Source organism: Suillus bovinus, assembly GCF_016758785.1.
Source record: "Suillus bovinus strain UH-Sbo-P2 chromosome Unknown EDB93scaffold_20, whole genome shotgun sequence".
NCBI lineage: Eukaryota > Fungi > Basidiomycota > Agaricomycetes > Boletales > Suillaceae > Suillus > Suillus bovinus.
In genome coordinates, this window is record NW_024542076.1 from 87,673 (window position 1) to 115,012 (window position 27,340).

Sequence of the window (27,340 nt, forward strand, 5' to 3'; positions counted from 1 at the left end):
AGGCAACAACGCCTGTCTTATGCTTCCAGGAAAGGGGGCAGAGAGACCGAAATCAGCGAGGCGTGCCTTTCTATTCTTGTGAACGAGGATATCATTTCAAAGAAGCTTCAGATGGACATTCATAGATTTCATTGGCACGCACGCACACCGCTCAGGTCCGTGAACTATTGACTGCGAATGGACTACCCAAAGTGTTGGAGTTATTTGAGTCCTATCTCATGCTTGTGCTGAAGGCATCCCGCCAGAGAGGCGCTTTCTAACCATGGCGAGACAGAACATATGCAAACCCTCTGGAATTGCAGTGACCCTTTCCCTTTTGAGCTGTTGAATAAACTCTGTCAGATCCACAACGCTGAAGACGATGAGCCCAGCAGTAGCGTGCAATAAGATAACTCACCCAAGACTCTTGACTAAGATTGAATAGAGAACATTCTCGATCGAAGGACGAGAATTATCTTCCAACAGGCACCGTCACCAAGCTCAGGTGCATCTCATCAATCTTTGAACTTGAGCTGCATCAGATAAAGTTCGCAAGGATCATACTTCCATAGTCAGAAGATAGGACTCTGTCCCTTATCTTTTCAAAAAGCACTCGACTCTCTTTCTGGATCCATTAGTACGGCATCTTGCCCAACAATACCTAGAGTACAAGTGTAAAACGTATCCAAGGTTGATGTACTGCATAAACGCACCAGAATTGCGATGCAGCCATACGAATACACATCTCCGGATTTGGTTGATTTTGGTACTCCTGTCTAGCCACAGCTAGCAATATGCTCGGGTGAAACATATCTCGTATTTCCTTCACAGCGGATCCTCTATCGAGAAACGCATGAATCAACGATAATTACCCTACACAATGTATCTTGTCTAAGTCATGCTGACTTTAACGTTATCCGACATTTTCTTGATCGAAACCTGTTGGCTGGTCAGTTATGTACAGCCCAGCAATATATGCGAATGCACTAACCTCGGTTATGTCCGACTCCTGCAACTACACTCACATTTCAGAGTCGAACTGGGGTAGCTGAAACCATCGGTATATCAGTCTCACTTTGTAAGAACTGTCTGTGGGTTGATTTCACTGCAAGATTCGACAGAAACGCCTTCGTAGTCTCTGTGATGTTTGTCCGTAACCAGAAGAAGCCCGCAATGTCAGCAATTGACAAAACTTTTCACTTGACCAGCATCCTCCGAGTCGTGCGACCACCTGGATGTCTTCGTCAACTGGGAGAACAGTTCAACCCCTCGCGTCTTCGACCAAAAAACAGCAATAGCGTTCTGTACATTGTGATAAGGCTGACGTCCAGAAAACACCTACACGATGTCAATAATATAACATTGAATGGAAACATGCAGCACACCTGCATCATGATACAGCTATAAGACCACACATCACAGGCCTTGGTTGGTTTGATGATGCCCATAAGTGCCTCCGGCGCCATCCACCGGATATTGCCTGCATGGAGATAGTCTCGGATTCTGCGACATATTGTGGGTTTCAACATTTTACCTCTTGCAAGATTTTAATCAAAAGCATATCTGAACCTGGCTAGAGCATCCCAGACCTAGCCTAGAGCGTTCCAGAGCACTCTAGAATACCTTTCGAATGTAATTTTACTGGCGGCAAAAGGTGGTAAAATGTCAGTCTCCCGACGTGCGAGGATCATCGATAAACCGAAGTTCCCGATATAGAGCATCCCATCACCGCTGATCAAGATATTAGTCTAGATTACCGAACCGTCATTTCCGGCTGGAGTAGGGTGGAAAATAACACCTACGCCAGTGAGGCCACCATGGACTTGATATTATTGTCATGCACTGCAGCAGATCAAACAACCAAAATGCAACAACCGATTGCCCACTCACAATAATGAAGCCAGCTGCCACTTCCTGACCTGACATGTCAAGTCAGGACTTCACTCGTCACCACAGATAGAAAATGCATACCATAGTCAACTTCTTCTCTCTTGAAAGATTAACTTTCCGTCTTAAATAGTCATTTAGTGATCTATTTTCCATCCATGAAGTAACAAACACAGGAAGTGACCCAAATCCCTCAGTAACACCCTCAGGAGGAAAAATGTTATCGTGCGACAATGGCAAAGTCAATCATTCCTGACAAAATACGCTTCCAAAGCAGACCGACCACGCTGCGTTGAATTTTGTTGTGTTTGGAGGATCAACGATTCAAACGTTCTGACATAACATAAGTGCGGAACACAACCTGAAGGAACCTATTAATATCGGAAGCGATATATGTTTAACACGGTTCCGATTGGGTTGCTGCTAAACCGTACCATACCTGATGCATATGTCCAAACCAGTCCTCGAAGCGGAAGATTGCCGACCCTAAAGTCCCATGGAGAAAACTCTTAGTCCCAAACATTCGGCTACCAGAGAGGTATCCCAGAGGAATCGGCTCCTGCTGGCTCGCAGCAATCATCCCAGGGTATATTCAACATGGGAGACGACGCGGAGTTTTCGTTGTGTTTAAATTCAAGTGTTGAGTGACTGAACTGAAGGAGCGTAGTTAACATTACAGAGTCCAACCCGTTGAAGATGAAGACTGAGTTTGATGGCGTCAGTGAGGAGCCCTAGTAGTAGGTGCTGTAACTCAACGAAAACGGGAAGTCTTCTCACAAGCTCCGTGTCACACGATCGTTCCAGAAACCCTTAGCTTGAAACAATGATACAGACCAGTATCGGTCTCTGATGCAACAAGTAGGCCTATGTGTCACTGAGAGGTCTGTGGAGGCAGATTGGGTCATAAAAATGTTGCCGGTGCTTGTGTTCATCGTGGTAATGCAGTGAGTAGCATCAAGGTACACTTGAGTATTCAAATTTGGCTCCGTAACAACGCCCAAGTAAACACTGGAAAACAATCTGAATGGAATGGTCTCATTCACTACTAATACTCCTTTCTCTTCGAATTCTCCTCTTCGTCAACGATAGCAGTAGTGAGGAGCATTTCGGACGACTTTGTCAATTTTTGTTAGGATATCACTGGCTGTGCTCTGCCTAAAGTTTTACTGGCAGTCCAGGCAGTGGCAGTCCCGGAAGCATTTGCCTTACTCCGCTTGTCGTTTGTCGAGGAACTTAGCGTCTACCGCGTCAGGTTTACCTGGGTTTTCGTATCAGTCCTTTAGGGTGAGTAGGTCGTTTGTGGTCTTATAGACTATCCATTGTTTACTCACCCTACTTTCACCAGTCGTGTCTTCCGTCGGTCTCAGCAGCAGGTGAGATCCGCGACGACCTAGCACTGCTATACACCCAGCCTCACGCCGTTAAGTACGTGGGTACTATCTGTCTCCTTCATGGATTGTGGGGCTGAGTCTGATAAATATAGCACCATTAGCCGTTGTCAATCATAAGTGGAGCTCACACTACCGCGTCATATTTAGCCATTCCTCCCATCGTGAACATATCATCTCACCAGTGATTCTGTCCCACTCGCCCAAAGCCTCCACTATCCCTGCGAACATCAGTGTCATAATAGTCGCTTGATCAGTCGCCTCGTGTGCTCGGTGATCAGCTTTCGTTGTCAACCGGTCAGGGCCTTCGCACCCTCAGATCGAAACAAGCGGTTTTTGTAGGCATTTTAACACGGATATTTCCCTCATCCCCAGGGTTGATTGTCGACTGCGCTTAACTTCCCACCTTCGCTTTCATTTTGTGCTTCATCTTATCAGTTGAACCAGCAGCCTGACACCTGCAGGCTTGCTGTGAAGTGCTTTCCAACGTGCTGTACCTGTTCAGGAACGACTCGATTTTCAGTTGTCTGTCTTTTATCCCGACTGTTGCGTTCAAAATTAGGCGCGATGGATGTACCTGCCACTGCCTCACATGAGCAGGCTATGGAAAATCAACCTTCATCTGATGATCCACCCTCGTTCCTACCGCAGTCAGACGCTGGCGAGCGTCCGTCGACAGCGCACGCAAGTGCTTCGCCTTCGTTAGGTCGTGGAACTTTCTACCCTCCTGTTCCACCCTCTGAACGCCCTTTCACTGTTCACGGTACCTCAAGTGTGCTCCCACATGCTACATTCACCTCAGGCCCATACAACTCTCCAAGTGCACGAACGTCGTTCACTCATGTCGATGTCGACAGCGTTCCGAACTTTGGAGCATATCCTGCCCTTCCAAACTCAATTTTGGGACAAGCTTCGCCGGACACTCCAATGAACGACGCTGAAGCAGTTGCACTGTCTGCAGTAGATGGATCTCCTACACCAGAAAACGTTGTACCTCAGACATCTCAAGTGTCCCTAACATTCCTCCTCGTCTCTGGCCGAAGGCGGACTATGTCGTTCGATCCAGCAATAACAATTGGAAGGGTCAAAGAACTGGTATGGAACGCGTGGCCCGTAGGTGGGTGTTATAAACCCTGCAGTCCTGGATTCCATTGTTATAACTGTTCTCGTCCGCAGATTGGCAAGATGAAAGTCCCCAAGCCCCATCGCATTTGCGAATTCTTTATTTAGGCAAGATTTTGCAAGACGAGGACACTCTTACTCGTGAGTGTGCTTGTCACTCATGACGTCTTGCTTATATAAACGAATGGTGTGATTACAAGATCTTGCATTTCCAACTTCTTTACAGTCAGATTCGGCTTCCCTGCCCACAATCGTTCATCTTTCTATTCGCCCCTCGAACACCTCAACGGTTGATGATACTATGAAGAAAAGACGTCTTAGCAATGCATTTTCCCGTAGGGGAACAATAAACAACGACGCAGCGATCGTGCACGAAGGTGCCGATAATACCGGATCGGGATGTTGTGGATGCGTTATTTGCTAATGTGGTCCCGACGATTCGTCGGTTTGGTCTGGAAGCATGTCAAGCCAAGATGCACGTCAGAATGAGCGCGAATGCGCGTGATGTCTGCTAACAACATGTGGGATAAGTTTGTTTATATGGAGGAGGACTGATTTTTTTTTACCATGGTATGCAACGTATCTTTCGCGTGCTGCTCGAGAAACGGGTGGACATATAACATACTATTGCAGCTAATTCATCTGATCACTTCTTTACACATTTCACCTTCAATTCATCTATGACTTATAGTACTCATTTGGACAAACTTGAACCTTGCTTGCAACTCTTCTCAATCCCCATCGAATGTTGAACAATGATAGTCCTCAGTGGCTCAATAACCGCAAAAGGGTGACAATAGGGACACGGTTTATCGTGCATGGGTGTAAATAAGCCAAAATACGTTTCATGTTTATATATATAGTCGAATGCAAGTTCAATCTACTCTTGTGTTGATGCTGAGATGCCTCTCTACCTTTTTCTTCGACAGTTCAGTGCTGGCATCTGTATCGAGAGAAGCTGGAGGATCACTGGATTCTGATTCTCAGCCTCGACCTCGACCTCCGAAGTGAGTTCGCCACTCTCCTGACTGAGATGAACATGATTCCCCAAGTCTCCTGGTTGTTTCTCTTAATACACGTATATCATATCACTGAAAGTTTACAGACAGCGTGTTACGTCGCGAACTCGATGTCTGTGAACTTGCGGTGCCATTGTATTACATAATCTAGGGGTAGTTTAATAATACGTTTTGGCTCGAACTTGATTCTCCAAAGGTTCTCCCGGCTTTCTACCTGATACAGAAAAACCAAACACATGAATTTGGGTGCCAGCTAACTTATAAAAGATTATCATCTCCGGCCAGTGATCCGACGAGCTTCTATAGCTACCTCCCTAAGTAACCTGTCAGCGGTTGACTAGTATGATGGCCGTGGACAACTCTCTCTCCCACTCACCTTTTCCCATTATCCATGACTCGTCTCTCACCCAGGTCGGTCGCAATCGTCGTCGTTGCCTGCGTTCTAGGGATCACATTTCGCAGTATCGTATTTGCACCGCCTAATAATACCATCATCGAGGTCGAGGTTCTAACTTCACCGCATTCTGATTCTCCCACGTCGCCACACTCTCCCATATCTCCTAACTATTTTACAGAAGACGACCGATTCGGCTCTGTTGATGACATACCAAACACTGACCATGTATGGGAGAAACAGCCTCCTCCACTCGGCCATCATCATTATGGTGATGACGGTTTGCTCGTGGTCAACCCAAACGGTCCTCATCCAATATTTGAGCTTATCGACCGAGCTGAGAAGGCTTGGGAAAAGAAGCTTGGCCGCGCAAGCAAGACACTAGCTGAAGCCGTCGCAGAATACAAACGAAGATACCACAGGCCTCCTCCCATTCACTTCGAGAAATGGTACGTGGTCAGCATACAAACCAAGGTCACACGAGCTTCATAGAGTCACTTGTAGGTGGGACTATGTAGTGGCACACAACGTCCAACTTCCAGATGAATACGACGAGATATACCAAGATTTGGAGCCTTTCTGGGGCATTGATCCCCTGGATTTCCAGAAGAACATAGAGGAACTGGAGGCGCAAGAAAATACTGTCGTTATTGCAAAAACAGACAAAAGCTCCTCGGTCGAGGTCGTCGGCTATCGTTTACCACCAGATAGTGTCTCAAGGCTCATCAGTCGCATTGACAATGTCCTACAACTCCTCCAGGATATAAAAGATGATCTGCCTCCTTTCCGTGCCGTTTTTTCGCCTCATGACAATCCCTCTATGCTATCGGATTATGGTGTTAAATCCATGGCACTTGACGCGGCCGCTTCCCGTTACAGTATGTTCATTCTAATTGACTTATTGCTCTGTGACACGTTTTGCTCACACGATATTAAGCTCTGAAACAGAATGAATTTCCACCCGTGCAGCGGACAGGGTGGCTTTCTGCCTGCCATTCATCATCTCCCGCGTGGCAACATCCCGTCGATCTCGATAAACCCGCCGAGCACCCATTGAACAAAACCTTCATTTCCGACCATCGCCTCTCTATGGACCCGTGCCTGAATCCTTCTCTTTTCCGCAGCCACGGCCAGTTTTTGTCGCACGACGCAGGGCCGGATCCTCGGAGCACGCTCGTTCCGCGTTTTTCCCTCTGTTCGACTGTAATTCATCATGATATTCGACCGGCTGTTCCCTACAGCTGGGTCGAGGACCTTCCTGACTCAGACAACCCGCCATGGGAAAAGAGGACAGACGAAAGATTACTCTGGCGTGGCACTAATACTGGCATATTTCATGGCGCCAAGACCAGATGGCGGCAAGGGCACAGAGACCATATGATACAGTTTGTCAACGATATGGCAGGAACAGCGGACGTGCTTCGTTCGCCTCTGAATGACTCTGAGCCTGTTGGAGAGCCCGTACCTTTGCGCAAAGCATACCTCAATCCTGCGTTGATTGACATTCAATTCGCCGGAAAGGCAGGTTCTTGCGAAGACCTCTGTGATCAGCTGGATAGACTTTATGACTGGAGAAAAATGCAAACGCTTCAAGAGGCTGGCAATTATAAATATGTCTTTGATGTCAGTCGGTCTGTTAGATTCGATGATGGCACTCTACTTACCCCCTTTCAGATCGATGGACATGGGTGGTCAGGGCGGTTTAAGCGCCTCATCACATCGAATGCACTTGTATTTAAAACTACGATATACCCTGAGTGGTGAGTACTCGTCTAGTCCAATTGGCGCAAAAGAAACAATCCATGTTCGTAGGTTTATGGATCGAATTGCACCTTGGGTACACTATGTGCCTGTGCAGATAGATTTATCTGATTTATATGATGCGTTCACTTTCTTCCGTGGCGGACCTCAAGGAGAAGGTGCGCATGAAGACTTGGCGAAGAAGATAGCAGGAGCCGGGCGCGAATGGAGCAAACAATACTGGAGACAGGAAGATCTGACAGCATACACGTTCCGGTAGGATCCATCTTTTTCACAGCAGGCAGTCGTCCTTGACCAGTTGATTCAAGTTTATTCCTCGAGTATGCACGCGTCTCCAGTCTTGATCGTGAGGCAATGACATACAAAGAAGACTTGTAGTAGTTCGTACTGGACTTTTCTAGGATCACGCGGGTTGATGGACATACGGTACATATATGGGTAATCTTTATTGCCGAGTTCCCCGGTTATTCCATGATGCTCTCGTGGACAATGACAAGTTGCAACTGCTTTGATACGAGGGGCCATTGACTCCCTCCGAGGATCCAGCCGGTTTTGTTTATCTAGCTGTCGTTAGTCATTACTCACTGCAATGTCGAACTTTGAATGGGAATCGCATGCATTTTGGATGTCTGTGCCATGGATTGCCAATGTGGCCAATGGATAGTATCTCATGAAATTTCATCCATAGTGACATAGTCGCATACCTTCCAAGGACAATCCGCGAGAGAATAAATCGTAATTGGGCAGGGGTGCGGACTCGGAGGAATTCAATAGCATCTGGTAGTGCAAGGCAACCTTCATTTTCATCGCCAAGGTCACACGCCGCATCGTGGCCATGTAGAGTATTGAAATTTTATCCTTGAATCTGTGCGAATGCCGCTGCTTGCAAACAGGAAAGAGAACCATATGGACACGCAACAACGCAGCATGACATTGCGCCCGATCCGGCGGATATGCGTGCAATCGCCCTTCATGGGAATCGACAGGAAAGTTGCCTGAATTCGGTAGTACTCACATTATATGAAATGCAGCCGCTGGTCATAGATTTCCATACTCGACCTCCCCATCGATGACAGTCGCTATCACTTTGGCACTCAAGATATCCTCTATAGGCACCGTCATGATATCACGGTCCAGAACGATGAAATCAGCTTTCTTCCCAATTGAAAGCGAACCGAGAATATTCTCAGAGAAAGACGCGTATGCAGCATCGAGCGTCATGCCTTTGAGGGCTTCAGCGCGCGTGAGGCGCTCGGATGGGTACCTAGAAAAAGAAACTGAATCAATACCTTTCAAATCAACGTATGACAGAATCTCACCATCCTCCGGGACCATGAGGCGAGTCGCCTGTTACAGAGAGGCGTGAAACAGCGGCATAGAAACCAAGAAGGGGGTTGATGCCCTCGACAGGGAAATCAGAGCCAAGGGGCAATATTTTGGTTGGGGACGCGCTGTGGGGTATGGGCTATCAGTGCCAGCTCGGTACATGGCGAGAGAAGAAAGCAACTTACTTGAGTAGAGTTCGATACGCATATGCGCCTTGAATTCTCTTTGGGCCCTGTAGGAACTCAGTTTGATGTGATCTAAGACGGATGTCAAAAATGAACTTACCAACCGATCCTCGGCGTACCACATGTCGCTTGTCCTGCAAGACGAAATACATCGGTCAAACAGTTGGCAAGATCTATCGACGGACTCACGCATAGGTCGGTTGCACGCTAGGTATCACTGGAATCATATACCATCGACAACGCCAACGCGAAGTAAGAATCGGACCTCTCACCATCTAACTTTCCAGTTCGTTTGATATCATCCAGCGTCAAAATCTGCGCATGCTCAATACGAGGTCGCAAGGTGTCTATGGAGAACGAGGCGTTGGCAAGCATGTCCTCATAAATGTCAAGTACGACATGATTTGCCCGATCCCCAGTGCAGTGGATGTTCTAATGGCAAGGATTAAATAGTTAAGCTAGTACAAGGATGAGAAAAGATCATGAACATCAGCCACTTACAACTTGCCAACCATCGTTCGAAAACTCCCTTACCAGCTTCGCTAATACTTCCGGCCGCATCCGCATGATACCGCTTGTTGATGGATTATCACTATACTAAAATCTTTCATATCAGTACATCCATGCTTGAATGGTAACGTGGTAGGTTACTCACGGGCTCAAGCAGTGCAGCGCCAAATGAACTAAGCGCACCTAATTATGGAATATGAATATATGCACAAAACATCGATTCGGACAGAACCGACCATCTGCGAACAGTTTGACGCTGCGCACTGTCAATCGTCCACCAAACCCGTGCTGGATCAGTCTTGGAATCTGGCCTCCCCAGTAGTCATCAGAGATCACACCACCCATGAGATAAAAACGGAGCTGGTACATGTGTCAGTAAACTGCTACGCTCAGGGAGAAAAAGAGCTGACAGGTAACTTTTGAGTCTCTGAAAGTCTGGAAGATAATTGATAAATAATTTTTGAGAAAGCATGAGCCACGTACTTCTTGTAAAACTGTATTTCTTCAGGAATAGAAAATGCGTCATGCACGCTAGTCAGACCCACCGCGAGCGCGTCACTAGTAGCGCGGGTGAAGTACTCCATCGCGCGGGCCTCGCTGAAGGGTTCTAAGGGTATGAGATCTATAGCATTATCGACGAGTATTCCTGTGATTCCGTGGAGGTTTCAGACAAAGAGGCACTACCTCAAGAAGAGAAACACACCGGTCGGTTTTCCGTGCTTGTCGCGAATAATCAGCCCGCCATTGATGTCACCCTCGGGGAGGGGCGCCATGAGTTGCAGCACGCGATTAGATACCCAGCAGGCATGAGCATCAATATGGGTCAGAGATATCCGCCGACCGCGAAGAAGTGGTTCCCTGTCAAAGTCGTCCTTGGGTGTTGTGAGGAGCTGCAAAGAGAAAGTAAAAAGAGGCATACGGCATGAGGATATTGCGCTCCAGGCCATTTATTCTGATCCCATCCCATGCCCTCTATCCATCGAGTTGGATCGCTTAGAATATCAGGATGTGATATAACATAAGCTTTCAAGCGACTCAAGACATCTTTCACGCCGTATCAGTAAGTCGAGCATGGACTACAATGTTAGTTGAAGCAAACCATCAACAGAGATACAGTCTTCCAAGTTGAGATTCATCTTAAAACCATATTGCAACATATGAACATGGGGGTCTTCAAGGGTCAAGAATGAGAGCTCGAAATTCGAAATCACATTGGTAATTCGTCGTACCAATCAGCCCGGGAACCACGATACTATCAGGTTGAAGGTTTATCACTCTCAGAGATGGCTCGAGAAAATTGAATGGCCGATGTAAGTGAATGACGCCTGCCAGTGGGATATCTAACCGCGATCGATCCCGCCAGCGCAAAGTTATGTCCTCTGTCACAAGCGTACCGCGTGAATTGGATGCATGAACGAGGCCACTTTGACCTGCGCGTACCTAGATCACCTGTGTCTGAGATGAGAGTATCGTGTACAAGGATGCATTGGACATTCGGAAGATCTGAGTCGACTGTGTAGATTGTGCGGTTAGCAGAACAGACTGCATAGTCTAATGAATGGGTTTGAAGTTGAAACCAAGTCAAGGTCCCTCCTGTCGCCCCCAGCGCAACCAAGAGTGCGAGGAGCCATGATCTAGCCCACCAGCTTCGATTCTGAGGTGAATTGATACTACTATTAGTCTGCCCGCTGGCACTTGCCGACTTGACTAGGAGTGAAGAAGAGTCCCATGTCGTGTGAAGTTGGAATGGGGATATATGAAGATACTTATACCTATGTAAGATATATAACGTCACCAGCAACTTGAACCAATTATATGTACGTCCGTGCGGTGTATTTGCTAAGCTCAGTGCCCTTCAAGTTCAACTTGGACTCCTTTCGCATCTTTGTCACCATCATAGCAACCTACTGCGCTTCTAAATCCCGCAGTTCTACTATCGGCATAATTCAAGTACTCTATTCAAGTCGGCATTGACTTGCCAACAGTTACGAACGTGTACTGATGATTGTTGTCGAGGAAAAAGTTTGACAAAAAGTGCGGGCGAGCTGTTGATGGCCCGAGGCAACTGAGGATTTACACGTGATATCTGGACACAGTTGCACAACTGGTGACCTCCAGTGACTCGCGTCTGTTGAGGTGATCCTCGGAGATGTCAGTTGATGGAAGAGACGACGCTTAGCAAGTTAAAAGTGAGTAGAGTAGTTCTTGCGCCAAAAATCACATCGTCTGAAGTTTGTGACTACTAGGATACGTAATCATGTCGAGGCACGCGAGGTCCTTCCTTTGACACACCAGACTGATCCGAGCTGTGGGCCGACGACGAACAAAATGAACAATCCAGTGCACAACACACTACTATCACACTGTCTTATTGTTTGTCAGTGACGGTAGCAGGATGTTGCTCTTCGGTTGTTTGTGTTGGTCTTCCTTGCACAACAGGGAGTTGAGACCCATGTGCGCCCTCCGCACTATCCGCAGCTCTTGTCGCGTTCCTGCCGCTCGTACGGCGGCGGTCACTTATCGCCGATAGAGGGGCAACATCCTATCTTTGAAATTTGGTTTCGCAAAGCAGGGAAACTGACCTTTTGCTGCCATTCGAAAGGTAGTCTAGAGTGCTCTGGAATCCTCTGGCCTGGTCCAAATTCTTGATTGAAATCTTGCAATAGGCCCCCGATGTGTCAACGGTAGCGATGGACATGACTAGCACGTAAGTACTGTCCTACGTACGTTGAGCTTCTCTCGATGGACAAAAATGGATACAAAAAAAAGGTCAGTTAAAATTCCACACAGATTGACGTGCGGGAAGGTGATGTTCCGAAAAGAACATCAAGCACAGAACAACATCACTTCAGAGAAGAACAGGGGGCGATATGACTGAGCCGATTTGTCGATTGTGCGGTCCTTAGTTTCTAAAACAAAGTACCGGGTCCAGATTGTTTTAGCGAAAACCTTGAAGCCGCCAAAAACGAGTTGTCTAAGAATTAAATTCGTTCTTGTGTGAAGCTCATCCTAGTAGTAAAATCCATCAGCTACTGGCACAAAAGAAAGGCATTAACATCGCATCCCTAGAAAATTGAATACATACACTGTTCAAGGACATGTGAAGGTGGACTTGAAACTATAGATCAGAACAGTTGCCACATCACATCGGTGTCCATCCACAATTGGGATTATAGTACCAGTGTCACATGAAAAGTAAGTCTGTTGTTCACTTCTACATAACAATAGTACATTAGTCTGTTGTCCATTCTGTCGTCCATCGTGCAATCTAGGTATAAATGTAATCGCGAGCTAGCTTAGTTTTCCCCGAGTCATAAACAGTTACGAGTGAGCTTAAACTACCCAGGCTACACTGGTATGCTCCGGTAATGCCACTTCTTGAACATGAGTGGCCATGAACCAATCACGGCAATTGGGGCTGCAATAAGAAACATCACCACTGCGCCCCATCCATTATGATTGTAATTCCGGGTGGATTTCCCACTGTAACGCGTAGTCGTTACCCTTGTGGGACTGGAGGATGTCGTTGGAGTGGCAGATGGTAGAGCAGAGGTGTATGCACGAATATAGGATATGTTGAAATATGCATCATCATATCGTGGACTGCCAGATCCAATTACGCAGTCCTCGTACTGTATGACAAGCATTGAACACAAAAAATAGTATTTTCAGCTGTTAGCACTCACACATGTACCTGTTGGACCCGAGTTGCTACACGATGCATCATAGATGTCTTCAACACCTGCCCTGTATGTAACATGATCATGAAGGTCGTATCCTACGAGGTATGGCAAGACTTACCAGTCTCCGCAAAGAGTAATATCTAAAACTAGGTTCTGCGCAGTAAAAAGTTGGGTGATGTTGCAAGTGTTAGAAAAATAACTGGCATGCGGAGTTCCCCATTGAGTGACGTTCACCGGAGCCGCCTGATTGATGGAAGCAGGTACGTCGGGTCGCTGAAAAAATATGTCAGCATATTACAATATTTATCAAACTCAAGAGTAAACCGCACACTCCAGTACCAGATACTATAGGTGATTGTTAGTCATAAGGATGATAAGGATATGACATGTATAACTACGTACAAGATACCCGATGCATCAAATTGGGTTGCATAAACTCCCCCACCAGCTGTTGCAAAACTGCTTCCATAACTATTCGGAGAAGTTTCGCCCACTGTGCATCCAGGGGGTAGAGAACAGTCGGTTGTTGTACCGCTTACACCAAGTTCATATTCTGATCCGTTATGAGTGCATCCTGGCGTGGTGTGGATACTCATTTGATTAGCGGTCATCATATTGATGCCCTCGATGATATCAATCTCCCCATCCTCCGGCCAGTTAGGCCCTACAAAGTTGCATCAATAATTGAAGTCGAAACTAACAACATCACGCGCACCGAAAGTCCAAAATGCGGGCCATACCTCGAGTAGATAGCTCAGATGTTAACAGTAAGTAAAAAAGCTTCCCATAACTTACTGAGCATCCAAACGGTATGTGACTGAGATCGATTATCCAAAGGCTTCCGATATCATATGTGTCTTGAGTAGTTATGCGAACCTGTTGAGCTCTAATAAGTATCGGGTGCTTTCCTCCTGTGATTTGCGCACCGTGCTGCGGTTCTGGCCCAAAGGCACGTTTGTTGTGTTGTCCACCTTGATTATGGCATTTCCTTGACTGTCTATGTACGCCAGCTTCTGACTAGTTGCATAGGACTCGTTGGCCCATATGGCATTACCTGTATCATGTTATATGTTGTAGCAGGATATAAGGAATGACGAATACGATCCTCACCCAGAGTCGTGTTGTCATAAGCGCCGTAAAAGTCCCAAAGATCGAAGAAGCTCTTGCCCGAATATTCGCGGACGAGACTATAGCCGCTCACAGAATATATATAATAAGCAAAGACCTCAAACACAAGCCAGTGTTTCATGGTGATAAAGTGTGAAGACATGAGCAGAGGAAAGTCCGAAGGTATTCATATAGCCGGCAAATCTTCGAGTAGCGGGCGAGTAGCCGCGCTAGCGGCTGGAGAAGGGGTGGCCTGGAGCTCGAGACCCTGTGGAATGAAGCCTTACATACTTAACCGCGCGCCGCTGTGGCTTTCGGCGACTCGGACTCACGCGCACAACAGAATACTGAATCCGAACAAACATGAGGCGCGTGATAGAAGAAGCGAAGCAGGCTGCCTGAGGCCTGGCCTTCCGTAACTGATGGTATCGTGACTATAGTGGGGTGATTACGTGTGCCACCAAAAATACTTGGTCGCTTCCGAACTGAAAACCGGATGCCATGTTGGCCAAGGGATGGTGCAAGGAAATATATGTTTTTGGAGGGATGTTCGAAGGTCTGAAACACATAGCTGTGACTGAGGACTGACTCAGATCCGTGGGAAAATATATCAAACATATTGAAAATACAAACATACCATATTACACCTGGTATATGATCTACTGATTCTACTCGAGGAAGTTGATTGTCCGAGTCATGGCAATGCATTCTCAAATTTGATTCATATTTTTCTAATTGCCGACCCACTTTGAAACACACCAAGTACTAGTACTACTAATAGTACGGTGAGTAGCATTGACAACAGGCGTGAAGCTTAAATGTTTCTTATTACTCGAGCACTTGATACTTAATCTTCATACCGACGGATTCAAGGCCGGAACATTGACAATGCTATCTTCCAGTTTTCTTCCACGCCATGACAGCGCTGGACTTATCCAAATCCTGTGCCGCGTGCGCATTGGTTCGGATGTCACGGTCAATTGTCATAACATTGGGCTAACGGTTGTTGATGCTTGTTGTTGTACAGCCAACTATCATGATCTGCCTCGCTCGCAGTGTTGATGTCGGCCTTCTTCACCAAGAGGCAGTCAGAAGCTGTACATACGCTCTATCAACCTTGCACCGCGGACATCAAACAAATTAACGGCAGCACAGCCAATAGTTCGGGAGGCAGCCAACGAAAATAGAAACTTATCGCCCCATCATGGTCAGTACCTGGAACAGGTGTTGTTAACGTATACAACATGTCACTGCTAGTATTAGCTACGTGTGGATGTGCACGTTTTCAGATCAAACACCATGCTGTCCTGATGGTGATGCATAGTACGATCATATCGTTCCGCTAATAAAAGAGAAGTTGCCTCTAATGATAGACACTCAAGCCACTCCGCCGCAGTCCTGACTTTCTGCGCACTCCCTATTCGCCACCATGGAAAAGCCCTCGGCAATGTTGATTGAACAATTGCAAAACGTCCACGCCCGTCAACGGAAGGTTATCCAACAACTTCAGGCAGATAACGCTAGATTGCTCAGCGATCTCGTTGAAATTCGTCGGGAGAGAGACGCTTTCCGGGCGGAGGCTGCGAAGCTTCGCAAGGAGCAGGCAGAACTACACAACCGACTAGATGAAACGCTCTCAGAGTACCAAGATTTGAAACGCGAGCGTCTCACTCTTTCCCGTGCATTCAGCAATACGTCCTCTTTCGGGCGGCCATCAAAAGCTAATAATAAGGTGCGTGCAAGTGGTCATAGTGATTATGCGGCTCTAAGTTGTTTAATCAGGCAAATGTCTTATCAGCGTTGACAGGAGATGAAGCGAAGAGCCCATCTCACGATTATAACACAGTCAGTCGTTGAGTCATTACCCATCGAAGAATGATCCCATTACTTTTCGCAGGGAATGACCCACAACAGTCAGAACTCATATTCATATCGTAAGTTGCCGGAACCCGTCGTAACGGACGAGCCCCAAGTGGATCAACCTATTCGCCGAATTCGCAAGCTGCCTACGACCGTGATGCCTGTTCCGAGGGTATCATTGTACGCACTCGACATGAATCGTTGAACATGGCATGGAAATGAGTTTATACCATCACGTCAGAACATCTAACGGAAGGCAGTGCCAAGGAAACCTACTTCCCTCGGGTCATGTTGTGGATGTATATCAGAGGACAATATTATCTAAGACTTAGTACTATGACACAGGTTCGACCTTGTGCAAAAACAAGAAAAGTTCGTCAACTAACGCGTAGGCGACTTTCACTCCTGGTACAAAGGTAACCTCGGAGCGGATTTGCACTGGCAATGACCGAGATGCCAGTAAACCCTGCGAAGTACTAGCTTATTTGAGAGTCACAGGTGGATTGATCCATACACCACATTGCCAAGGCAGATCTTAGGTGGCAACTTTGCTGGCATCACAGGTCTTAGGTGCCAATTGGCTGTCGTCGACTCATTATGGATATCATTCGTTCGAAAGGTGATTTCAGTGTATAGAACATCGTCCATCTTCATGATATATAGGGTTCGCCTGAACCACGCGCAAATCAGTTGCGCAACTGCTCGATAGTCGAACCTCTTCGGTGAACGGAAAGACTACAACACATCTTGGAGATGTCACTCCTCCGCAACAAAGTGTCAATGAATAGATTGCGAAGCAGTGCAATGAGAAACTACCTGCCTTCAGTTGGCGTATCAGTCCTCGCATTCGCTGGGCCAATAGAATACGGGTTTAGCCCCATAAGATAAAGGACATGAAAATGATATTCAGCACATAAAAGAAGGCGTCTTCCACACCGTACTCAGAATTATTTGATCCTTTATCACATCCTCACAACAATGCGTGCCTATTTTTTGCTCGACGTCGTTCTTGCTTTGACAGCATTAATAGCTGCTAGTGACACCATATCTGCTAGTGCCCAATGCCCACGGTATTGCGCCTGGCCTCCAGACTGTAAAGATTGCAAATACGGATTTTGCGTGAGTATGAGTAGTTTGCGTCCCAGATTTAACCACACGACTCACCCGGCTGTCAGGTATTCTTTGTGTGCGCGGTGAGTCATATTTCTGCTTTTCAGTCAGTGCAGTATGGCTAATGGTGAGACGGCGTGGAACTAGTAGTGGATATGGGTCCTTCGGGGTGGTGCTCTGTCATCAATATTGAACCGAGAGAATCCTGAAAAAGATATAGGTAGACAGGCAAAACAGTTTCTGTAAACGTCACGTGGTATGACCAGTGTGTGACTAGTCGACTTGCCTACGCTTGGGCATTTGTGTATTTAGGATTCAGCACGCAGACTATGGCGCTGGATCAGTTCAAAAAATTACACACAGGAAATTTACTTACACACAGATGCCGAACACACACAAATGACTAAACACACACATGTCTCATTGTAACACATTTGATCAGTACTTATAGGCGCATTTTCAAGTTAAATGTGTTGTTCTAACTAGTGATGTTCCCAGCCCAGCTCGGCTCAAAAGCCGGGGCTAGGGCTCGGCCTGACGAGGCTCAGGCTTTGAAAAATGGTGAGCCGAGCCTGCATAGATGGCTCAGGCTTGGCCAGGGCTTGTCACCAGAAAAAATCAAATTTTGTCTAGTGTTAGTATATGTACCTCTGCATCCTCAGAATCATCAATATCACTAGCTAAACCATTATCGTCTGAGTCTCCATCTTCAACCATGACATCCCAGCTTTCCCTTTCCTCGTCAAGCTTTCCATCCATACCATCAACTTCAGCTGCAATACATATGCACGTCGGATAGTGGAAGACATAGATCAAAACGTAAACATACATCCTTAAGCTGCTCTGCTCATTCGAGCATGACATACGTTGATGACCAACATACTTTCATATCCATCAACAGTTGCTTGTGTTCCTTGCTTGGTACATGACTGTCTTCATTACGCAGCTGTATTATCTTGAAAAGCTCTTTACACTGAGCTGATGAGCGTTCCTGTTGAGCAAACCTTAAGTTAGTTGTGTATTAAGAAATAAATATAAACCCAGACCTTGACACATATAGCATGAACTAATCCAACCTCATCACGCTGGATTCCATGAGAGGCAAAAAGAACCGTGTCTGGCTTTGTTGGGTCAAAATGCTCGGATTTGCTGTGGGCCGTGAGCAATGCCTGTGTAGTGAGGTTAACAATATGTGCAAGGCAGCTGGGGAAATGTCAAACAATCATTGAAAATATATTCTTTGAACACGTACCACAGTCGCCGTTTCTTGTGGTCAAATTTCTCCTTCGTGAACTCTTCAATATGCATACCAAAATGCGCCATCATGGTGTCATTATTTGCAGCATTATCACACATAACATAACCAATCTACAAACACATCAGTGTCATGACGTGAACATGTGAAAATTGTCTACTGGACCTTATGAGCAATACCAACTCGTTTCACAACCTTAAAAAGAGCTTGTCCAAGCTGTGTCCCATTGTGTGCATTGTTGAGGCAGTGTCTTAATAACCGAGGGTCTTATATAAAGTTGTGTAAATGTAATGACACCACAATTACACTTTGGATAAGACTGCTTGCCAGTCCTCGATTAACACGGTCTACAACTTTTCCTATTTCGTGGTAGATAACGTGTGAGTTCTTGGGAGGCTCGCTAAACTAATCTTTTTATAAAGATCAACCTAGCCGGAGCTTTACTTTTCTTTATTGAAACTCAAATCTCTTGTCTAGGAATAAGCTTCTAGACACGTAATTTGGTTTCTGGAATGTATTTGCCTAGGAAATCTCCTTCTAGGCTCTGGACTTGGATACTGGAACTAGTGAGACGTGGTCTCAAATATACAAAATATGACCAAGATCGCTTGGTCTATGGACACCTGACTGTGAGACAATGGTCTCAAATATACAATATATGTTCAAGATCGCTTGGTCTATGGGACAACTAGTGAGACGTGGTCTCAACAATATGATAGATGACTAAGATCGCTTAGTCAAAGGGCACAGAGCAATGAGACAAAGGGGTCTCAAAGACAATATATATGACCAAGAACACTTGGTCTATGGCACTAATAAGTTTCTAAGGTAAGAAACTTATAATCTCAAGGGAATTCTTTTCCCTGCACTTGTCTCACTTCAAAGGGACTAACTTTGCAAGTAAAATATCTGAGAGGCAGATTGCTACAAATGGGAGATCATATTTTTTTGGGGGGAGAATGGGCTCTCCTTATATACATTTTGTGTGGGAAAGTAACCTAGGTTTACAAACAATAAAAAATAAGGAGGACCAATCAAAATATTGGGTCAAACCCAATAAAAGAATAAAATACGTGAAAGATGGAGCTATGACATCAAGAGTGACATCATTGTGGAGCAAAAGATTCCAGAACCTTCCATGAGTGAGTCAGAGTGAGTCATTGTGGAGCAGAATATTCTAGAAGGAAATGACATCATGAATGATGTCATTGTAGAGTAGAATAATCTAGAGCTTGATGACATAATATCTTTCAACAGAATACCTGCAGGAGTATCTGTGGAGTCTTATGACATCATAATGACATCATACCTTATGGGTACAATTTTATGAAGTGTCAGGTGAGTCAAAGCATCCTAATGAAAAAGTAAAGTAAAGAAACACTAGAGAAAAGTAGGTAGCAAAAATAAGACAGTTGGCAGGAATTGAAACACAGTCAAAAAAATAATGCAGTTGGCAGGAATTGAAACACGGTCTTTTTGGATAGGTTTTTTATTGGCTTTGTACTTTTCTCTATGGTTTTCTCTAGCCAAAGTGAATAAGCCAAAGGCAAGGCTATACCTTAACCTTCATTTCCCTTCTCACATCAACTAGGTCTAAATGTGATTCCCATCTCACATTAGACTTTTTCCGTCAAAACATATTCAGATCATGAAACTTGGGGAAAAACTGGAAATATGGACCATGGTTTGAAACCAAGGTATGGGTTGACTAGTCTGAGGACTAAGCTAACAGACTTTATCTTTTGAGGGTCACCTAGTATTCATGTCCATGCATGATTCCCACATCATGCAGGACAGCGGGTAAAACCAAGCAGTGCCATTTGTACTTTCCAGTCACGTGGTGACACCTCCTCAACCCAAGATCCTGTGACGGCAAAGTAGCTGTCGACATTCTTGGCTTGCCATGCATCACACGTGAGGTTGATTCAGCCTTTGACTGCCTCACTCTAAAGTATCTCAATGTTAGTGAGCTAAGAATGCATGAGTATGAACACTTACAAGTAGCCGGTTGCGAAGATCAGTAAGATTGCGTTTGAAAAGGTCGATAATAGCTTGCCTTGTCTGTCATCGTCCTGGTAGTTTGACACCATTGGTAGCACGCACAGCTGTGTCAATCATATACTTGAAAGACTTGTGATTTATTGCATTGATGGGCTAGGTTGAACAAATAAGCATGTTCCTAATGGCAACAAGTGAAACATACCTGATCAGTTTCAATTAACCACTTGATAGCGGCATCGCAAAAGAGTGCATCCGAATATGGGATGATGCGATCTTTTGGTTTCTTGTCAGAAAGGTGGGCATCAAGTCGAGCTTGAGAGTCTGCAGCAGTGTCTAGCTTGCGACATTTTATGTCCCTCGGTAACATTGAAGTAAATTTGTTGTGGTCGGCCCATTGGATATATTCATTCTACAAATGAACAAAGTTAGTACTACACGTCACTCATAAGCATCAGAAATGCTTACCCAATGCAAAGCCTCCATGTGACGGTGCATGGTCATTACTTCATTGACAAAAGCAACAGGTTTCTTTGTTTTTTTGCTAATATATAATCAGTTATAGTACAACATGAGTGAGACCAATGGGAACTTACCTGCATAGCATGCAATGGTGATACTTCTTGCCTTTATCGTCAGAATATGGGGCTGAAATTTTTTTATTGGTGTCGCGGCTTCGCTGCTCTTGGTGTGATTTTTTGGGCTCATCGATGTCCATAACTTGCATGTCCTTTAGAAATCCGTTGGCATCGCGTTCGTTGTCAACGATAGCGGGAGCCTGTGGTGGATTGACTCCACATGTACAGGTAAGATTGTCAGCATCAAATGCAGCAGGTCATGACTTACTAGTTGCAGATGGGCCCGCCTCATTCAGGAGGCTATCTGGCTCAAGTTCAGCCCCTGCAGACAGTTCACTGTTGCTGTTGGCAGCAGCACGAGCACATTTTTTGCCTGTGAGGATTCAAAATGTCAGTACTAGAAAAACAAAAGAATGACATACCTTTTGTGAGCCGTCTGGGTTTGCTGTGAAGCAGGTCAATGTCACTATCATCCTCATTAGAGGCAGTGACAGTGGTGGGGGTTTGGATGTGTGAGGGTGCAGCATTGGTGGCGCTGTGAGCCTTTCTGTGAGAATGGAGTTCAAGGTCAGCAGTATTGTCAGCGCTGATTACCTTGGCAGATGGCACAACAACCCGTTTAGGACATTGTGGAGGTGCATCCTTGTCATCTGAATAGACATGCGGAGTCATTTAGAGATAAGATGACTGGAAGTATTAAGTTTTAGGCTATGGTGCGCCAAGTGCACAAAAAACTATTTAGTTATTCGGTGTTTGCCATGCGAAGATCAAAACCTACCTACTTTGAAAGCCATGGCTTGGCGGCCCGGCTCTGGCTTTCACATACCTCAGGCCGAGCCATGAGCCCTACTAGCCGCCCTCAAGGCTTGGCTGGGCTCAGCCCACAGCTTGAGGCCAGGCCCTGCACATCACTAGTTCTAAATAAGGCGTCTTGAATCACCTCGATGAGATCAAAAGCGAGACAGAATGCTGTTCCTTTCTCCACTATCTGAAGCAGCAATTTCCAGCACTCTGGATTGACCCTTCTAATTTCTGGCCCAAGTGCTCAATACCTTCTTGGAATTTTCGAGGATTGTGGCCATTAAGGAGGAAATGAGCCATTATATATATTATATCATTATAGGGGAGTTCAAAGCTGGATTTCAAGGCCGATTTGGACGTGGATTTGGATGTGGATTTTGGATGGATTTCGGCTGGTCAAGTGGGAACATTCGGCAAGGTGAATCAGACTCTGAAACACACGCAATGTGACTTACATGCCACGGTCTTGTTTACTATACGATGTGACTAGATCCTCCTTTGCTGCCTATAGATCAATAGCTTATCCTGAACCATGACGAAACATAAACAACTGACATCTGTTACAAGAACATCTAGACGCTTGGGCCCCTACCATTTTTCTCCTAATCCTCCTTGTATCAGCCCTCGCATCATACCCTTACCCCGACCTTACCCTTGTTATCCTTGTCATCCTCGCATTCCCTTTCGCTCTCTACCTATCGCTTCAGCAAAGCCAGTACATCTGGCCGGATCCTTTCACTGACGAAGCATACCCATGCTCCGTTCCACCACCTGACTGATCCTGTGGACAGTCCCCTGGCCCTTACCGTCCGGACGGTAACCTATGATCTGATGCACGACGCATCCTCTTTGCCCTGTTTCCTTTCTTGATCTCTGACTTGGTGCGCAGTCGCACATGCGACTTATACTTAGATCCGCAGCTGCATGATCGTGCCCCTGCGCGTTTCACTTCTTATTTCGATCTTTGACTCACTTTCTTATCTAGCACGTTCTACCTCGACCGAACGTGCCTTCCTGTTATGGTTATACCCTTTACTGATTGCCTCTCCCGGTAGTACGAGTTATCACCCACTAATACGTCTCCTGTCCTCTATATAAACTCGCTACCATGTACTATATTCCCTAACTTGAATCTACTTGGTTCTTGACCTCCTACTCTCACCAGAGTGATCCTTTCTGCCTCGCCAGCAGTCTATATTCTATCTTCTTATCTGCTCTTCGCGGATAAGCCTATAGTCTCGACCTTTACTCATCGACTTCGTCGACGAGCAAAGCCCCTGTTAACTAGTCGGACTTCCGTCCTTCTAATTAACGACGATCTTTATGATTAACCTTCGGGTGTCGTAAGCCTAGGCCGATATAGCTTATCGTCTCACTACCGCGTGACATAAGCTACCCGATTTGGACATAGGCGTCAAATCTTACTTGCTGAAGCCTCGCCAAGTAAGACCCCTAACCTTGGGCTAGCCCAAGGACATCCTCGACCGTTGACGACACAAGCTCTGTTTGAGCATTGCCAACAGATACCATCCAAGTCGTAACAACATCGCAAACACCTGTCAAATCTGTTGATGCGAAGTCCCACAAGAAGGCCATTCCTGTGCTAGCTGTTGGAGTATGGGTTTCTGTTCTCGTATTGATTAACATTACATTAGGGTATTAGACAACCTTGCCATCTCGTACCACATGCGACACACTTGGTGCCACATGGTAGCATCCTTCTCTGGTCATTCTTGCTCCGTCTCTTGCACAGTACAAATATCTTGTCGTCTCACTGTTAGCATCCCTCAGTTGTTGTCCCCAACACTGAGGTACGTGTCTCACTTATTTTGCTAGTTTCACACTTACTTAGATCTATCTCAGCGTGTTCTTCCAACAGGTATATAGATCGTCAATATAGTTGTTGTCCCCAACACTGAGTGTGTTCTTCCAACACTAGCTGCACCTGACTTCAATTCCGCGTCCATCTTCTGGCTCAAGAAGCGCAGTCTCATGCCTGGTCTTACATTCTCATCAGCTGCGAAGAGGGTATATACACCAATTTTGCTTGCTTGCTCTTTAACTGTGTCCATTCTCCTGACTCAAGAAGTGCGGTCTCATACCTGGTCCAAGTCTTGCATTCTTCAATGAACTCATCATTCGCAATGAGGGTATGCACACCAGTTTGCTCTCAGTTATCGGTAGTGCTTGATTTTCTGCAATACAAGTGAGATATTTGCCAGGGCTGCAGCGGCCCAATGATTCAAGACGCCTTAGTTAGAACACACGGTCAACTTGAAAATGTGCGTATAGTACTGAATGTTCGACAATATGAGACATGTGTGTGTTTAGCCATCTGTGTGTGTGTTTGGCATCTGTGTGTGAGTGAGTTGGGTGTGTGTATAATTTTTGAACTGATCCAGCGCCATAGCAGACTGTTGCAATCGTGCAGACATAAGTATGTTATACTAGCACACGTCAAACTTGGACATCTCCAAAACCACATGTTACTATGGAAAGCCGGACACTCATGCTCAATTATCTATAAATCTATTAAGTAAGGGAGAATGGTGGCGGGAAGGGATGGACACTCGCATGGTTTCCACTTGCACCACATAGATACACTTAGATTCGCTAAACGCCATGTGGTTTTCACTTACCTCGCTTAAAGCTCAATTTGGAAACTCGCGTGGCTGTCATGTGATTTCAAGAGTCCGCTGCCTGTTAGGGCAGCACACATTTAAAAACATTTATTATTTATGAAATTCAAATTATATACACACAAAAAAATTAACTACATAAAGAAGAAAAGTCAATTGAGAAATGGGAAATGAGAATGGGAGAATGGGGGAGATGGGAGAACAGAGAAAATGAGGAAAATTGCAGAACAAGAGAATAGGATAAACAGAAAATGGAAGAATGGGAAAAATGGGAAAACAGGAAAATGGGAAAAATGGGAGAACAGGAGAATGGGGAAATGGGAGAACAGGAAAGGGGACAAGAGGACGGGAGGATGACAGGGAGGTAAGGGGAAATCAACACATTCAATTGTACTTTTACTTTTCTTATCTGCACAGAGAACAGGGAAACAGGAGAATGAGAAAACCAGAGAACAACAGGAGGACAGGAGGGTTCAATATGTCTAATCCCATTAATTGTAATATATCATGCTCAACTCAATGAATACAATATAATTTATTTCAAGATCTAAAATAATGATTATTAAAACACCCAAAGGTAGGATGAAGCCGAAGGCCAGGAAGCCAACAAAGAGCATGAAGCGCTCTTTTTGCTTCCTGTGCCAAAGGCACAACGGGTGTGTGCTAGTTAAGCAAGTACTACCTCATATAGTAATCGGACCTCGAGCACCGTGATCGTGTATTTGCTCATGTTGATCAGTGCAAACCTAGTAGTGTGTTTGAATCTAAGTTGAGTGTATAGCGATGAAAATCCAAAGTTGTAGTACATTGTAACACTGCCCAAGAAAACATACGCCAAATGAAAACCAGCGTCATCTAAGCTACTTTGCCCCCAAACTCCTCAAGCTCAAACCCTGGCCATTTGCAGAAGTGGTTGCAAATGTGGCGAGTCTCAAATTCACTGACCACCTTCTCGATGTTGCCTCCTCCAAAGATATCTTTTGTGTCACTGACCAAAGGGTGTGTCATAATCTGTGGGTCAGTTAACAGCTTGGTATTGCCTATTCAATTTCAATGTCAGAATTGCCGATGCACAATGCAAGAATGTAAAGTACATACCTTGATAATTAGAGATGAAGACCAGCCCACCTGTCTTCACATGCTGCACATGTTGCATGAAGGCAAGAAACAGTGCAAAGTCATACCCGGATTTGTCTGGATCAAGTAACAGATTGGGGTCCATATTATGAATATATTTCATGAAATCATTGTCCTCGCCATTGATAACTTCCTCCAAGAGAAAACATGCACGCACTGATGCAACCTTTGATGCAGGCTTGCTACTATCTTTAGAGCGAGACCAGCTTCGACAAAGCGCACATGGGGAATATTGAATGGTACAGGCTCAGATGCAACTGCCACAGCACGGTCAATAATGTTGTAGATGAGACCTAACAGAGCTTTTGCCCAGTATAGGACATTTGCTTCCCTAAATAACTTAGCTGACTCATCCTTGGGTGCAAAGCGCCCAATTTTGAAATCCAAACTGGCCAGCATGCCTTTGGGATACACCTTCTTGAATGAACACATCACGACAACATCATGCCGTGCCTTGGATCCAAGGCCTGAGGTAGGAGGTGACATCAATGTCAGCCATCCTGCATGTGCAGTTTTGAATCCACCTATGCTGATGTGACCCTCAGGGGATGTGTCGACAGTCTTGTAGCCCACTGATGGATCAGCATTATCCACAGAAAATGAATGGTACCGGGTACACCTCAAAAGTTCATTGAGTTGTCAGGTGGAGATTGGGTAAAAATGAATGCTTTCGGTCTGAAACTTAGACACTTATATCTAGGTGAGTGTATTGAAACACATACATCAACAAAAGATGACGTACCTTGCTGCATATCTAAATCTGCCCCTCCTCCAATCTTCAAGGCTATCTTCAGGTCATTGCAATCAGGAGAGCAGAGAACAGGCGGGGGATTATGAGAAATACTGAGTTTGCAAGGAGGTGAAGAGGTAGAGCTTATCACACACTCATGAGTCCATTTGGTGAGGCTGCCTGTGCTGGCAGCAGATGACGTATTCAGTGCTGGGACTGTGATGGTGGCAGATGATATGTTCGGCGCTGACTCAGAGTCAAATGGTGGGTCAGCCGGGTCGAATGGTAGGTCAGTTGAGTATGTGTATGCTAGTGATGCCACCAAGTTGGCCAAAAAGAGTGGGTCCGCCTTGCCCTTGCCCTTAGCATGACAACTTGAGGGTTCAATCACCTGTACAATTAAGTGTTAAGTGTAAGTTAGTGTAGGTAACAATCATACAAGAAATAGATGTACCCTTTCATTCGCTCGTTCATTTGCCTGTACAATTAAGTGTTAGTTAGTGTAGGTAACAATCATACAACAAATAGACATACCATTTCATTCGCTTCTTGCCAATCTTCAAATTCAGTCCATTGAAGTTCTGGCACAATGACCATAAGGCTGAATTGTTGTCTTGAATATCAGGGCCTTTGTTGGACCTTTGCGGGCAGGCTGAAGACACTGTGAGTAGAAATAGGGAACTGATGGCTGGTGTGTTGTGAAATCGACCCATTTCAAGTCTCGCATGATGAATTCATGGTTGCGCCACAGAAAGGTGCCGCTGAACGCATGTAGCTTGGGCAGAACTGTCTTCATAGCTAAGTTGATGAGGCTTGGGGCATCAATCTGGGCATCAATATCCTTCTTGCCCTCACAGATATTCTAGATAGA

At 45.6% G+C, this 27,340-nt stretch overlaps 9 protein-coding genes across 9 annotated transcripts; 3 read left to right on the forward strand and 6 right to left on the reverse strand.

Annotated features, from left to right (window-relative positions):
• Positions 1-451: 451 nt before the first annotated feature.
• On the reverse strand, positions 452-1,905 carry EDB93DRAFT_1103137 (kinase-like domain-containing protein; the record flags this gene model as incomplete). The annotated part of the gene is made up of 7 exons (XM_041447277.1): positions 452-512; positions 693-818; positions 1,005-1,027; positions 1,180-1,317; positions 1,365-1,482; positions 1,603-1,727; positions 1,870-1,905. 7 exons carry the CDS (start codon positions 1,903-1,905, stop codon positions 452-454), a joined length of 627 nt encoding a protein of 208 aa, XP_041308698.1.
• Positions 1,906-4,181: 2,276 nt separating this feature from the next.
• Positions 4,182-4,800, forward strand: EDB93DRAFT_1083378 (ubiquitin-related domain-containing protein; the record flags this gene model as incomplete). The annotated part of the gene is made up of 3 exons (XM_041445760.1): positions 4,182-4,371; positions 4,431-4,517; positions 4,577-4,800. The coding sequence occupies 3 exons, from the start codon at positions 4,182-4,184 to the stop codon at positions 4,798-4,800; spliced, it is 501 nt and encodes a 166-aa protein (XP_041308699.1).
• A 792-nt stretch (positions 4,801-5,592) lies between these two features.
• EDB93DRAFT_300423 (glycosyl transferase family 90-domain-containing protein) lies at positions 5,593-8,078 on the forward strand. The gene is made up of 6 exons (XM_041456020.1): positions 5,593-6,238; positions 6,294-6,667; positions 6,727-7,412; positions 7,464-7,549; positions 7,602-7,805; positions 7,859-8,078. The coding sequence occupies exons 1-6, from the start codon at positions 5,787-5,789 to the stop codon at positions 7,926-7,928; spliced, it is 1,872 nt and encodes a 623-aa protein (XP_041308700.1). The 5' UTR covers positions 5,593-5,786; the 3' UTR covers positions 7,929-8,078.
• Positions 8,079-8,588: 510 nt separating this feature from the next.
• Positions 8,589-11,202, reverse strand: EDB93DRAFT_1327738 (amidohydrolase family-domain-containing protein; the record flags this gene model as incomplete). Its single annotated transcript, XM_041455095.1, has 17 exons — positions 8,589-8,814; positions 8,870-9,001; positions 9,062-9,108; positions 9,162-9,195; positions 9,251-9,278; positions 9,334-9,493; positions 9,563-9,658; positions 9,717-9,754; positions 9,808-9,931; positions 9,982-10,006; positions 10,055-10,217; positions 10,275-10,443; positions 10,491-10,615; positions 10,671-10,742; positions 10,801-10,950; positions 11,012-11,083; positions 11,115-11,202. The coding sequence occupies 17 exons, from the start codon at positions 11,200-11,202 to the stop codon at positions 8,589-8,591; spliced, it is 1,749 nt and encodes a 582-aa protein (XP_041308701.1).
• A 1,839-nt stretch (positions 11,203-13,041) lies between these two features.
• On the reverse strand, positions 13,042-14,503 carry EDB93DRAFT_1048925 (glycoside hydrolase family 16 protein; the record flags this gene model as incomplete). The annotated part of the gene is made up of 9 exons (XM_041444654.1): positions 13,042-13,203; positions 13,258-13,318; positions 13,373-13,527; positions 13,584-13,599; positions 13,657-13,918; positions 13,970-13,994; positions 14,050-14,130; positions 14,181-14,308; positions 14,365-14,503. Coding segments are annotated over 9 exons (1,029 nt in total), but the record flags the coding sequence as incomplete, so codon positions are not given.
• Positions 14,504-15,643: 1,140 nt separating this feature from the next.
• On the forward strand, positions 15,644-16,506 carry EDB93DRAFT_300572 (uncharacterized protein). Its single transcript, XM_041456021.1, has 3 exons — positions 15,644-15,684; positions 15,744-16,093; positions 16,160-16,506. Exons 2-3 carry the CDS (start codon positions 15,791-15,793, stop codon positions 16,163-16,165), a joined length of 309 nt encoding a protein of 102 aa, XP_041308703.1. The 5' UTR covers positions 15,644-15,684; positions 15,744-15,790; the 3' UTR covers positions 16,166-16,506.
• Positions 16,507-16,786: 280 nt separating this feature from the next.
• Positions 16,787-18,654, reverse strand: EDB93DRAFT_1327741 (uncharacterized protein; the record flags this gene model as incomplete). Its single annotated transcript, XM_041455096.1, has 6 exons — positions 16,787-17,312; positions 17,386-17,508; positions 17,980-18,174; positions 18,215-18,322; positions 18,378-18,534; positions 18,584-18,654. 6 exons carry the CDS (start codon positions 18,652-18,654, stop codon positions 17,208-17,210), a joined length of 759 nt encoding a protein of 252 aa, XP_041308704.1. The 3' UTR covers positions 16,787-17,207.
• A 1,878-nt stretch (positions 18,655-20,532) lies between these two features.
• On the reverse strand, positions 20,533-21,956 carry EDB93DRAFT_1103143 (uncharacterized protein; the record flags this gene model as incomplete). The annotated part of the gene is made up of 10 exons (XM_041447278.1): positions 20,533-20,556; positions 20,585-20,647; positions 20,690-20,740; positions 20,790-20,996; positions 21,053-21,128; positions 21,181-21,376; positions 21,431-21,535; positions 21,585-21,709; positions 21,757-21,812; positions 21,945-21,956. 10 exons carry the CDS (start codon positions 21,954-21,956, stop codon positions 20,533-20,535), a joined length of 915 nt encoding a protein of 304 aa, XP_041308705.1.
• A 3,501-nt stretch (positions 21,957-25,457) lies between these two features.
• Positions 25,458-26,138, reverse strand: EDB93DRAFT_1083449 (uncharacterized protein; the record flags this gene model as incomplete). Its single annotated transcript, XM_041445762.1, is given in 3 exon segments — positions 25,458-25,642; positions 25,701-25,928; positions 25,943-26,138. 3 exon segments carry the CDS (start codon positions 26,136-26,138, stop codon positions 25,458-25,460), a joined length of 609 nt encoding a protein of 202 aa, XP_041308706.1.
• Between the last annotated feature and the right edge of the window lie 1,202 nt (positions 26,139-27,340).

Bases quoted from the DNA above. Each gene is read 5' to 3' on its own strand.
- EDB93DRAFT_300572 (XM_041456021.1), top strand. From the start codon at position 15,791: ATGGAAAAGCCCTCGGCAATGTTGATTGAACAATTGCAAAACGTCCAC.
- EDB93DRAFT_300423 (XM_041456020.1), top strand. From the start codon at position 5,787: ATGACTCGTCTCTCACCCAGGTCGGTCGCAATCGTCGTCGTTGCCTGC. The intron at 7,413-7,463 runs GTCAGTCGGTCT...ACCCCCTTTCAG, and splicing joins ATTATAAATATGTCTTTGAT to ATCGATGGACATGGGTGGTC. The intron at 7,806-7,858 runs GTAGGATCCATC...AGTTGATTCAAG, and splicing joins CTGACAGCATACACGTTCCG to TTTATTCCTCGAGTATGCAC.